The 14412-nt window shown below is 25.0% G+C and overlaps 1 protein-coding gene across 4 annotated transcripts in view; it reads left to right on the top strand.

Moving 5' to 3' along the window:
- Window positions 1-14412, top strand: part of LOC136984038 (rho GTPase-activating protein 45-like) — an 85342-nt gene that overhangs the window by 56272 nt on the left and 14658 nt on the right. For 3 of the 4 annotated variants that reach the window (XM_067280955.1, XM_067280954.1, XM_067280953.1), the window contains exons 5-9: window positions 11416-11476; window positions 11564-11621; window positions 11714-11851; window positions 12299-12363; window positions 13716-13826. In XM_067280955.1, the coding sequence (XP_067137056.1) occupies window positions 11416-11476; window positions 11564-11621; window positions 11714-11851; window positions 12299-12363; window positions 13716-13826 (433 nt within the window). Of the gene's footprint in view, window positions 1-9498; window positions 10828-11415; window positions 11477-11563; window positions 11622-11713; window positions 11852-12298; window positions 12364-13715; window positions 13827-14412 lie in introns of those variants that run through there. The other variant, XM_067280956.1, reaches the window with a different exon arrangement.

Genomic DNA, 14412 nt, shown 5'->3' with positions numbered 1-14412 from the left:
TCGACTCAAGTAATTAATTTTTCATTGTCAAACTAATAAACATTTCTTTCATCTATCTAGGTTATAAAATATTAAATTGAAATGTCATATTTTTTATTCATTTTTATCACGCTTAAGGCGAATAATATATTTATTTATTTTTTAATTTGTTTCTTGCATGAGATGACTCAAATAATTATCTCGAGTATTTACGTTGTTCCTCATATTCGTTTTAATAAATGTATAAATATATTTAATAATTCTTTTATTATTTAACAAGCAAATTTTAAAGAATGCATTCCTGTCAAAAAATGGGAGATTAATGTTTCGTTAAGTAACAAAAGCGGGAACAACAAGATAAATTTCTATAGCCTTACGAATTGTCTTATCCTAATGAACCTATCTTTAAAATATATACGTACTGTACAATCTGTTTTTGTGTTTTATTAGGGTATATCTTATTTGATCTTAACTTTAAATCGAATTAAAATAGAAATACAACTTTTCATTTTGTAAATAAAATATATATTTACTAATTGTTTTTATGCAGAATTTCCACTATTTCTAATAATAATTTTAATCTGAAGATTTAAAAATTATCTAAGTATCCTATAATTAATGACAAATCATTATTTACTAGCAACGTCAAGTACTATCCTAATCAATACGTGTATTTAAAAACTAAATTGATATTGAAACGTTATATTTAAAATTATTTTTTCTTAAGAAATGAAATGTTTATAAGTTTTAATTACTGCTGCACAGAAGTTAAGAATACTTAACAATATTTTATTGTAAGTGACCGCATTTGTACATAGTGATTTTACTGTAAACATTTGCATGAAAGCCACTATTCATAGCGAATATATACCGATTACCTAAATGGTCTTTCTGAATTTATTATTTAAAATATCTTTTGTTTCTTTCTAATTCATTAAGTTTCCTATTTTCGTCCCGTTAGCTTTGTAGAAATTCGAAAGGCCCGCCATTTCTACTTCAGTTGCTGTCTACCTTCATCCGGACGTTTCTTGCTAATCAACGGAATTGTGAAATAGTTTATTGGTTATAGCATTATAAATAGTGTGGGGACTTAATTTGTCATACCAAACCTGCTTGTGACGTAGAACTTACAGGAATATTTGTGTAATTCGATATTTTCAGTTTGAGAAAGTCTCACGAGCGATGACACATATTTATTTTGCAAATCATTATATTAATTAAATTCGTTTCATTTTATAATTATATGCTGTGCGATCGCAATTTCGTCAGTTGACGCGTAAGTAATTTTATGTTGAACTTTCATATAGTTTTTTTTCTGTTTTCTATATATATATATATATATATAAAAGACCTGTTTGGGTATTGTTATCCCGGAATAAATAAAAAGGAATAGCCTCACAAGACATCATTTTAATGTCTGTAGATTATATATATATAAGGCACCATGTCCACTTTATTAATACGATTTATAACCTCAGTAATGCTCTAACTCATTAGATTAGATGGAGTGTTAACTTGCCTCGAGTGTTCCACGAAAAAGAAAATATTTTGAAGTTTTTATTGCAAATTTATTCTAATCACTACAACACACTACCATATTCGTAGACAATTCTATGTTTCTATTTTATTCAATACATTAAAGTTTATTAGTTTATTGTTTCCCTGTTTCCTGAGAATACACTATGTAGTAAACGTGAATTTCTCATCAATTTTTGAAATTTTTATTGATGTTAATGCTCCGTGTACGTATACGAAACGTATACGAATGGTGTTCCGGGTCCTCAGAAAGATTGAGAACAACTGGATTAGACCTCTGGGTTATTGTCGTTGATAATAAGACCGGTTCGAAGAAAAGGACTAGCACACCTGGACGAAAACGGACCCTCTCGCACGAGTTCGGTGGGGTGAGGGCGGCGAGAGAGAAAAGGGCGTATCCTTTTGGAACAAAAGATAAGAAGGACCGGCCCATCGAGCCCAGCAGAGAACCGGGTTCGAAACGACGATTCGGACAAGAACGTCGAGAGATAGAGAAGGCAGGGCACCTAGAAGTCATTGTCATGTAAGTGGAATTCCTAACGGACAAAACTTCTACATGAACTATTTGTGTGTAAAATAGTGACAGAACAATTGTTCGTGACAAACCAAAAACAACACATCTAATCTAATACTCGGCAAGTTGGAAATTCTTGTATTTTAATTAAGAAAGAATTTGTTTTTATAATTTCAAATTTCTTTAGTTATATTAAATTCGAATGTTAAATTAATGAAATATTTTGTAAAGAGTAATATATAGAGAGCCATAACGAGCGAGGGACAGAAATGGATATACACTTGGAGCTCTAAACGAGAAAAAACTAGCAAAAATTAAATTCTACCTGTCAATAATCATTTTTAATATACTATGTTAATGTTGGTATTTAAAATGTTGATGAATTAAAAAGCAATTCTTTAATCAGTGCATTCTTATTAAAACATACAAAATTATGTTTAAATAAATATATATAATTGTGCATGTTTGTCTCTCAGAATTGCGCTAAACTGAAGGACCTCAAATAATAAGAATTGTTCTTAATAATGAGATCTACACCTAAATTTGTTTTAAAATCACATAATTTGGTGGTCGGGGCCTTTGTAATTTAAAATCTTACATTTGATAATTCAGTTATAATAAGGGATTCTCAACCTATTATTTACGTAGACGATATTCGATGGCTCCTTGTGAAGTGGCGCTGTTTAAAGGAATTATCCAGTGTATATAAACCTCAGGACAGCGTAAATCTATTTTATGTACACTATACATATAAGCTATACTTAATTTTAATATATAAATACTTAATGCATTTTATTTATTAATTTTTAATTAAAAATTAGATAAATTAATAACTTTCAAATATAAATTTATGTTATAAATTAAGTATTGTTTACTTAAACCTAATATAAACTGTATATCTATAACAACAAATTTTATTATTTATTTTATATTTTAAGAATTTGAGATTGCGCATAAATTTTATCTCTAATCATAAATCAATATTCTTATGTATAAAACAAACATGATGATTTATGATAACACATTACACAGACGTTTTATGTCAAACGGGAAAACTATTTTCTTAGATTATTTTTCAAAATTCGATCTTAAGATTTAATTAAATTTTTAAAGAATGTGACAAAAAATTGAATTAGATCTCTCTAAGTACACGTTATTATAGCCTATTGTATCTGTAAACTTCAAAACATATTGTCAAAAGTTTCAATACAATTATCATTCGTAAAGTTTTAGATTATTATTTACAATGGATGATCTTGAAACTTACCAATTTTATCAATTTTTATAAGTATAAATTTCGAATTTATAACCATGAAATATATTAATTGAGTACCATCATTTAGTTTGCACATTAGAAATATTAATCGAAAAGAAGAGAGATTTTTTTTTTATCAGTGTTTATCTACAGTATTTAAAAAATCTCCTATATTGGACAGGTTTTAGATGAAAATATGTATAAAATAAAAAAATATTATGCATAAATATTTAATTTTTAACTTAATGTTAAAAGATTCTAATCTGCGCCACATTGAACAAGACTTGAGCATTGTTACTTATTTCAAAATCAATGTATAGAATATCATCTTTAGACGTTTTTAAGTATTTAGTTGTATTGAAAAATATTTAAGAAAATTTGTATAATTAAATTCTCAAAATCCCGTAGCTACTTTTTTTTTTTAGTATTCTCGGTAAAAATGTTGTTATTTCTCTCATCGTGGCTTAAACATTCTTTCCATTTAGATATCTTACTCCTCGTTCGATTTAGATGATGCCAAACTTTCGTATCTTATATAAGCATAATGATTTATGATAAGATCCTGCATTGGCATCTTATATCAGATAGTAAGCCAACTTCTAAAGATGCGAATTATGAAAAATAATCTCATGCTTCGAAACAAGTTTAGAAACAAAAATATAAGATTGTTAGTGAAGAAAGTAACGAAACAAAATTTCGAGAAAAAAATCAGGTATTTATATATCAATTTTTGGTTAATATTACCTATGGTTCCAAGATGGCGGCTCGTCCTGACAAGGAAACAGTGGGGACGCACGTTCTAACCTAACCTAACCTAACCTATTCTAATAATTTTGTTGGTAATCATTATTAGAATAGGTTAAGTTAGAGCGTGTGTCCCCACTGTTTCCCTTCTATTTGCTGGAATCAGAACGAGCCGCCATCTTGGAATAATGTTACCATAGGTAACATTAACCCAATTTTTTTAATAGAAATTTTTTAACCGGTATAAAAACCGACAAAAATAATTTAATTTAATTTTTTTATGTTTAATTTAATTTACCGTAAATATGGATCTTCAAATAAAAATATAAAACTTTAATGCTTATTTTAGTTATCACTGAATTTTCTTTTACCTAACTTTACTCGAAATTGTAGCTTAAAGGAAATGCGCTTTAATGTTGAATACGTAATGTTCATGTGAAAAGATTTTTTGAATATTGACGTATTTTGTATTTGTCATATTAATATTATTTTCTGTTGTAAGGTAATTTATTAGAATAGAATTATAGAATATGAATGCTGTAAACGCTTTATTGTGTCGCATCAGAATGATAAAATTGAGAGGAGAAAAAATAGAATAGTAGTTTACGAGTATCTATGGGCTACTGATGCTAGTGTTTCTCGTTTTTTATTAGTAAATTTTAATAAGAAATGCATGTTAAGCCCTTCATATAGTAGCACTTTGACTCATTTGAAAAGTGGCAATACACATTTAGTTGTTCTCAGTGAAAAATTGTTTTAAAGTTGAATATTCTAATTTAAAAATTAAAAAAAATTAATTTTAAAAAAATGCATGAAATATTTATTTTTGTCGATTTTGATTAGTATTAGTGAAGAAAACAAATTTAAAGAAGAGCAACGGCATTATTGCCATGTAGGCATCTTCTAGAGGTTAATTAACTATTTAAAAATTGAATCAAATTTAATGATCAGAATATAAATTCATTCATAATCATGGATTTTTTTTTCATTTAATAGTTAGTTAATTTCATAATTGTATAAATTTATTTATCTCTGTAATGTTTCGCGATTAACTTCATACATTCTCGGAACTGCTAGTAAAATAAAACTTTCCTGGATGTCAATGAATTCGTTCAATATAATTAATTCAATTCGAATATCCTATTATTTTATCAAACGAATTTTTAAATATTTCCTTACTATGAAACGTTTGCGAATATGTTTAAGTAACATGAAGTTCCTTCGCTGTTTTTAATCGCGTTTCTCAATTATATATCAAATCCAAAATTAAATGTCCGATTTGAGCAATAAATTAAGTTGTTTCTTTGAACGAATTTCAAGAAATTCGTTTAAAGAATTTTAAAGATAATCTCTAATTTATTCTGTATTTTGTTTTCTTTTCGAGAAACTAATTGAATAAAATCGTTTCTTAGAAAAGACGTCTATTAGTGCAGATGCCATTCTCGTTTCCATTACATCATAACTAATTTATATTTACTTTTTTTTTTAGATATATTATTATTAATTATCAGTTCGGTTGTATTAGACGTCTGAGTTGTTTAATATTATCTTGTAATATTTTATTTTTTAGTACTGTAGATTTTCTTTCAGTTCCATGAATACGAAAAACAACTTTATTATAATTTACTAAAGGATGCCAAAATTAAAATGTTTAATTTTAATACCACAGTAAATTTCTAAAGCATAATAACAACAACAGTATAAGGGACAGAATCTTGAAAATTTTAATAATTTTTTAAGATTTTTATCAGACTTGTTTTGGATTAATCAGTTAGAAACAATTTTTATAGGCACAATTAACTTTTTAGTGTGTGTTTGTGTGTAAATACACACTTAATTAACCTCAAAATCATTGAAAGAACAAGTATTTAAAATTGTAGCACTCAATATAACTGTAATGACTTAAGTTTCTAACTGTATGTAACATACGGTATAATTTTTTATTAGAAATTTTAGACATTTTAATATTGTATAAAAATATATAAATTGTTTGAGTACATATAAAATAGAAATATAAAAATGATTTAAAATGAAAATGTCAACGTTATGTAATATATGAACAGTTCCAAAAATCGTTGGCATTCAACAACATAAAATAAAGGCTCGTCGCTTGTTTGTTCGTCGTAAATTACCCGAAATGTTCATCAAAGTAATGTGAAGTAGCAATAAATTACTTCCGGAAAGATTGTAAAAGTTCCTATTATCCTGTCGATTGATTTAAATATCTATTACATGCTTAAAAATATTAAATAAATCATCTGCTTAATTATTATTAATATCAGTAAACGAAACCGTTTTAATATATTATGAGTTATTGATGATTGTAAAATGCAGTAACTTTCCAGTTTCAAAAAATACATCTAGAGTATATAATAGTGGAAAAGGTATTAAATTAAACTAAGTTATATTCGTTTTATCATTTGTTTTCGCGTGGACCCAATGACAAAAATTCAGTATGAATTTTTGTCATTGGGTCACGACGTAAACAACCGAGAATAATAAAAGTTAATTAAGATGTTAATTGTAAAATTGCTTATACTTTAAAAATATATCTTCTGAATCATCACACTCGGCCGTTATTTTCATTATTATTTTAGTTTTTATTACATTCAGTTTGGAAGATAAAGTTTATATTCCTCATACGTTTGAAAAAGATCTTTCTTGACATATTCGTTTATTTTAAATACTTCCAAAATGCCTTACAATAATCTTAAAATTCCCATTTTCTCTTACGACGATTTAAAAACGTCCTTTACGTATAATGAAATTTTATTAAAATATATATTAATTTTTATCACAAAAAGAACTTCAAAGTTCTGCTAGAATATTTTATGAAATTGAAGTACATCGAATACCCTAAATTGGAGTTACGTTGACCTGTAAAAAGACATTTTGTGTGAATTCTCTCTGCAACGAGCAAAAAGGTTCGCATAAATTAGATATTTCATCGCGTAACAATTCGAGAAATGTTGGAAGACACTATAAATTTGGTTTCATTTTATTAACATAACACTTAATAGATGAAATTTATTTTCGTAATAATAGGTCAAAGGATTACTCTAACCTAATTGTATTCCATATATTCACACACTACAAATATGATAGGTTCAATATACGTACTAGAATTGAGTAATAAAATTTTAAAATTTCTTTAGTCGACTAAAACTTTGAATATTAATAATTATATTTTTAATATATTACATAAAGTATTTATTGTTAGAAGAAATACATCTCAAAGATTTTTTTAAGTTTCAACATTAACCCATTTTTTGTATGTTTTCAATGTTACCTTAGGTAGCCAAGATGGCGGCTCGTCTCTAATTCCAGCAAGGAAACAGTTGGACGCACGTTCTAACCTAACCTAACCTATTCTAATAAATTATCATAATTATTAGCAACCAAATTATTAAGATAGGTTAGGTTAGAACGTGCGTCCTACTGTTTCCTTGCTGGAATTAGAGACGAGCCGCCATCTTGGCTACCTAAGGTAATATTAACCAAAAAATGTTTTTGCTGAGAGAACTCAAGGCTGAATACGATCCCGCCTGGGGAAAACAAAAACGAAATTGTATTCTGAGAAATCTATATTAATTTTCGAAATCTGAAATCATTTGAATGAGTCTGAATGAGTCTGCAAATATTGTTCATCAATCTGAATGAGTCTTGCAAATATTGTCAGTAATGAAGATAAAATACTACGTTAGTTTAGTATTTTATTGTGACTTTGTCGGCCTTATCAGCAGTGATAAAGTTTATTTTCTCATCCTTACAAATGTAACAAGTTGTTGTTAATTTTATTAATTCGTTTTTGTTTTTAATTCATTTAAGTAAGTTTTATGAAAAAGAGTGTGTGTGTGTGTGTGTGTGTATATATATATAATACAAGATAATGAGAATAATTCTTATTAAACGTGAAAATGAAAATTATATAAATACTGTAAATACGATTATTCATATAATAATTTCTATGAAATTTTTTTTAAAAATTTACAAAATAATTTAATTACTCAATATAGTGGATTTATAAAATGATTTTTTTTTTTATTTTACAAATATATATATATTTGTAAAATAAAAAAAAAATCATTTTATAAATCCACTATATTGAGTAATTAAATTATTTTGTAAATTTTTAAAAAAAATTTCATAGAAATTATTATATGAATAATCGTATTTACAGTATTTATATAATTTTCATTTTCACGTTTAATAAGAATTATTCTCATTATCTTGTATTTAATACCATTTAATTTAATGAATTTTAATATTGCTGCGAAAGTGAATTATTTGGTTTATAATGATAAAATGAAACAATGAATTTATTTAAAAGGAAAAAAATACTACAGAATTTTATTATTCTAAATTAAAATTTATGTATGATAATAAAAACAGAACGATTGAAACTAAATTTGTATTGTTAGGCCTATATGATTGTATACCTCAATAGTTAAAGAATTAAATAAAATCTTAGTTTTTAAAGTAATTGGATCTAATAATAATATATTACTAAAAATTTACAATAATAATAATAATTAACTTTTATAGATTGAATATTTCATTTAAATTACATATTAAAACATCAAGAATGATTAATTTAGTAGATATTAATAAAAACACTTCAAAGGAATTAATATACTAAACATTTAAAAACTTTTTGTTTGTTAAATACCAAAAATTCAAACAATAAATCAGACTTATATTGATAAATACATATCAATATATAAGTTACCTTTATTCTTAATAATGGCTGAAAACTGTACTTTGATATATCAGTTTTTATAACTCACTTCTCTTTATATACAGTATATAAAAGATGAATTTATTCGATATTTTCCGATACCCAGATGTCAATGGAATCGTAGTGAGTTCAGGAAGAGCAATGCTCGTTTTCAGGATATTTATTTGTCACGCTAAAATATACAATGCCGATAAAAATTTTATTGCCTCATACTACACTGCAATAAGAAAGCATCTATACCACACATACGGCTAACCGAAACTAAACATCAATTTTTAATACTGCACTAAAACATTGTATCGTCTATACGTTATATAGAATAGCGCATAAATGTATGTAATACATACATATAAAGGCATGTAAAATTCACGAGAAATTTAGTTCTTTCAGTAAAATATCATTGTGTGAAATTTCTTGTAAACTTTTTTTTTTACGATAACAATAAGGAAGTTTATTCTTCCATAATAATCATTCATGTAATTCTTTTATATTGTATTTCGTTTATTGTTTTATTAAATCTTGTAATTTGGACCGCTTGATCGATAGTGATTGTTACTTCATTCGTTTCAATTTATTTATTATTATTATTTTTTTAATAAAAATAAATTGCTTAATATTTATTATTGACGTAAAATAAACTTTTAGAAAAACACGAAAATATAATTTAAAAAATATTTTCTTTTTTAGGAAACTTACTCATTATGTTGATCTGTTTTTGAAATTCAATCCGAATTAAACCGTGAAAATAACTATTAAAGCTTGGCGCCATCTGATGGAATGTAGCTAAATTTAATTTCTAAAATAATATTTTATGTCTTCTTTAAAAGTTTGTTATTGCATATAAACAAATAATATATTACCGCCATCATCGGCCAGTAATAAAATTTTATGTATAAATTTACTTTATTTTGGGTTTTATTTCTTTTAAAAAAAATGCGGACGTCCGATCTGTTTCGGTTCTAAATTCATCCTTTATTTTACGATTGTATAGTTAAAAAAAAAAAATTGAATTGGAAATCAATAAAAAGTTAAATAGATACAAAGATAACAGAATTTAAGCGCCGGCATAAAAGTTTTGTAGAGGACAGGATATAGAAAAATAGCGCGTTATATTAAATAGGGAAGTTTTTTGCACTTTATATCGGCTCCATTAATAGAATTACGATCTCGCAGCATTGTTATTTTAAAATTTATAAATATATAATATATAATTTCAATATTGGATGTCACGCATCTCCTTTAGCGTACGTGATATGTTTAATCCGGTAATCAACTTTAACACGTGTTGCTGCCAGTAATATTATACTCGTTTGGCCTTTTAAAACGGAAACAATTACTCCGTTGTAACTATATTAGATCCTTCATATTTTAAAATATGTATAGGTTGAATTAGGAAAGTAAAAACGTCGAGAAGTAGAGGTAGGCTAATTCACGTCATTCACTTACAAATACAGTGTATTTCCGCCTGAGTTAATTTACGTTTTATAATACGATATTCGGAAGGAAGAGGTAAAGTTTTAGTTTTGTATTCTGCAGTTTTATATTTTATATTCATTTTTTTTAATAGTTTTTTATTTCTGGTTTATCCATTGGTCGGTTTCCCCTTGCGAAACTTGGGTGTTTTAACTGTACGGAAGATGACTATCTGTCCACTCCGACAACACATTTCATTAAGTGTGGAATGTGTATATGTGTCGCCTGATGTGTCGTTGGTGGCGCGGTAATGTTAGTGTATTGTATTTTGTTTTTCCCCTCTGACAGGAAACTGTATAATGTAGCATCCAATACATACTAAAACTGCATTTGTTAAGTTGCTTTTTGACTTAATTCTATTAAATATTAGAAAGTAGTTTAGAAAAGTGTTTGTGTAACATGATTCTTAGGAATTTGAGATATGTGATAAGCAATGTAATTAATCATTATTTATTTCCCTCCAAATTATGTCTTCTGTTAGTTTAAAGTGTATATTTTAGTGTTTGTGTGTACCAGTGAAACTAAAACTTTTATTTATTTATTTCTTAATATCATCATGCCATGTTCAATTAAGGATGTTATCTTAAGGTGAGTAGTAATAGATGATGCTTTAGATAAAATTATTGCATGATTATATATATTTGTAATGTAACAGAATTGATTGATATTTAATGTTTCTCTCTCGCATATTCTTTTAGGTTTTTTTTTTTCTCGTTATAAATTTTCATTCCCGGCTTTGGTTGATTAGAGAAACCGGGCTGCCCTAATATAATTTTGCTAAATTATGATAGCCTACGACTCATTTGACCCAGAATGTGTCTTAGCTATAATCAGAATAAATTAATGATTAAAAAAAATAAATATATATATATATTTTTGTCTAGAATGTATATTTAAAAAATTTCAAATTGAAGCATGTATAGATTGACTGATACTATTTTAAATTTTTTGTTTTGATAATCTTTTTTTAAGGTTATAACAATACTTTGTTTTGAAGGTTATAGATGAATACAGACTTAAAATATCATTTGTAAACCTTGATTCATTTTAAATTGGCAATTATCTCCCACCATAAGTTAATTTAAATGGTGTTATTACTAAACAGGAATGATAAAATGTAATATTCATGTGGTGAAGGATAAATAGTTCATATCAATTTATTCTTTATTCTTTCAGGGTATCCGAATATTTGATGGGAGATTTAGATTCAACATCTAATCAAGTCATTAAAACTCGGGTAAAGCTTTTCATCATTAAAAAAATATTTAATAGTGATGATAAATATTTTTATTTATTTATTAATTTCATAATTAATTTATTCCAGTCATGTGATAATCTTCTTAGGGATGTTAATGAATCTGAATCTTTTGCAAGAGATATAGGTATAATTGTTATTTTATGATAATGTGTAATAGAAACTAATGGTTTCTAATTATTATTGTATCATCATATTAACCTTCAAACAACATTTCAGCTGACCTTCCTCCCAACGAAATTGATGGCTGTCTCATGCAGCATGACCATGGTGTTAATCTAGCTTTACAAAGGGCAAAAGTTTGGTCTAAATATGCAAAGGATGTAATGACGTATATTGAGAAAAGGTGTCACCTTGGTAATTATTTTCTAAATATTTCTAATTAGAATTTTTTTAAACTAATGTTTGTGGATTAAACTATGTTGTTTGGAAAAGTTTATAAAGCTATATATAATTTAGTAAATAACATAATTAATGCTTAGTTGACTACAATTACTGGTGATACTTCATAAAAAAAAAAAGTGTATATATACTGTATACTAGTAAAAGTGCAGTCAACCATGCTTCAATTCCTTCATGAGTTAAAAATAACTTAATCCCAAATTTATATTAATCTAGCTTAATTGATATTTATAGTTAGAAAAAATTCAGGAATTTAATAAATGAAATGTCAACAACACTAATTTTTTTTTATGTAATTAAAACTTATTATTACTGTTTATCAGGGATACTCTTAAATATTTTTTATCAAACTTTAAATGATAAATTTAATTTCAAATCAAATTTTTTAAATTTTTAATTTAGAAATTGAGCATGCAAGAAGTATATCTAAACTTGCACAGATGACACGACCAATTTTAAAAGAAGAAGTAAGTTACTGATTCACTTTTAAATCCTCAATCTTTAATTTTTGTTTGTTATAAAGAAATATATAATTTTATAAATAAACCAAATATAAAAACATTATTATTAAATATATATATATATTTAATAATAATGTTTTAATAATAATAATTGTAAAAAGAAATCATTTTTTCATATAATATATATATATATATATATATTATATGAAAAAATGATTTCTTTTTAAATGAAATAAATTTTTTAAATTATTTTTTTTTAATAATAAATATAAATGTAAAACAAATTAATATACATAATTTTGTATTTGTTAGATTTTAACTTAGTTTTTAAAAGTAATATTTAAGATATTTCTGTACATGAATTTTATAATTTAGTAATTAATACTTCTAGTTATTGAAGCATTAAGTTACTATTTAGTGTATTTTTGAAGTAAACACTTCAATAGTTTTGAGTTAACTTTATTCAAATGATTGAAAAACTTAGATATATTATATAGAATATATTTTAAAAATAAATAAATAAATAAATAAATAGCAATTTTTATACTGAAAATTTTACTAATAATAATGGTTTTGTAAATTTACTCATAGGCAAAATATAAGAAGAATTTTTATAATTAAAAATTACTCAAAACTTATATTATTTAATATTGGAGAATGTTAATTATCTATATTATAAAAATAATAATGGTAAAAATATATAAATTTATAATACTACATATTTTTCATAATACATGTAATTGAAAACCTTTTTTTTTTTTCTTTTACTTTAATATAGTTCTGTTAAACCTTTATCACATAATATTTAATTTAAAGTTTTGTTTTTCTATATATTTAAACTTTTTTAAAATGAAAGGTACAAAAATCTGAATTTGGGGGATGAAAGGTGGTGGACATAATAAATTTTGAATTAAATTTGAAAAATTCTTAATCCTATAAATACTATTCACATTTGACTGCTTTTTCACTTTTTCAGAAAAGAAGTAAAAATTGATTTATTTAATGACTGTTAAATATAGATGTTGTTACTTTTAGATAATATTAAAGTAAAATTAGTTAATAATTATTTCATTATTGAATTGTACTTAAAATGTGAATAAATTAAATCTTTAATATGTTAATAATTGTATAATTATTATTGCCTTATTGTCCTTATTTCCATTCTTAATATATTTGTCAACTTGGACATTAATTATTAACAGGACTGTTAAACTGGTGTTGAGTGTTTATGCAAAATTGAGCAAAAGTTCTTAAAAGAAACAGACTTTCTGATATTTGTCAATAAGCCTGTCCAAGTTGACAAATATATTAAGAATGTTAATAATTGTTTTCATTAAAATGTCAAAAATTTTTTGCAGAATTTTCTTCCACTCCAGTCTATATATTGTGCAGCTCTAGATCAAGATATTGAAAACTCAGGCAATTCAGTAGCTACATGCTCTGTTATACAAGGGCCAAAATTTATAGATGTAAGTTTAATATTAGAAAATATATTTGTTTATTTTATTTTATCAATTTCCTAGACAGATGGATGTTGTAAAGATTTGCTATTACTGATTTTTTTATTTAATCCTTTAAAAAGATAGTCAGTAAACATGCGAATATTTTGTAAACACAGCTAAAAATTGCAAATGTTATACATATCATTTTTAAGTGTAACTTAATTTAAATTCTAAATGATTATAAATTGAATAATTTTTTTTAGAAAGTTATTATTTAGAAATAAATATAAAAATAATCAACTATTTACAGTTAACATAATATATTGTAATTAACAGCATGATTTATTATAAAATGGAATTGTTTTGTTTTCTAATAAATTTTATTATTTATTTTTGATGATATTTAAAATATAAAGAAATGAAACTTCTGAGACAGAAATTGAATATTATTATTATATTTTATTTAAAATATTTCTTCATTATAACAAATCTAAGTAAGATGGCTTATTTTTTAGTCTGTTTTATTTCTTTATAATATAAAAAAAATAATGGAACTACTAAATAAGTAATTATTCTATATTCTTTTTAAATAAAAATGAATTGTTTGTAGTAC

The sequence above is a fragment of the Centruroides vittatus genome, unplaced genomic scaffold, assembly GCF_030686945.1.
Source record: "Centruroides vittatus isolate TY-2023 unplaced genomic scaffold, ASM3068694v2 contig_900, whole genome shotgun sequence".
NCBI classification, from domain to species: Eukaryota; Metazoa; Arthropoda; class Arachnida; order Scorpiones; family Buthidae; genus Centruroides; species Centruroides vittatus.
Note: the sequence above shows the minus strand (reverse complement) of the source record. Positions and strands in the feature narration are given on the sequence as shown.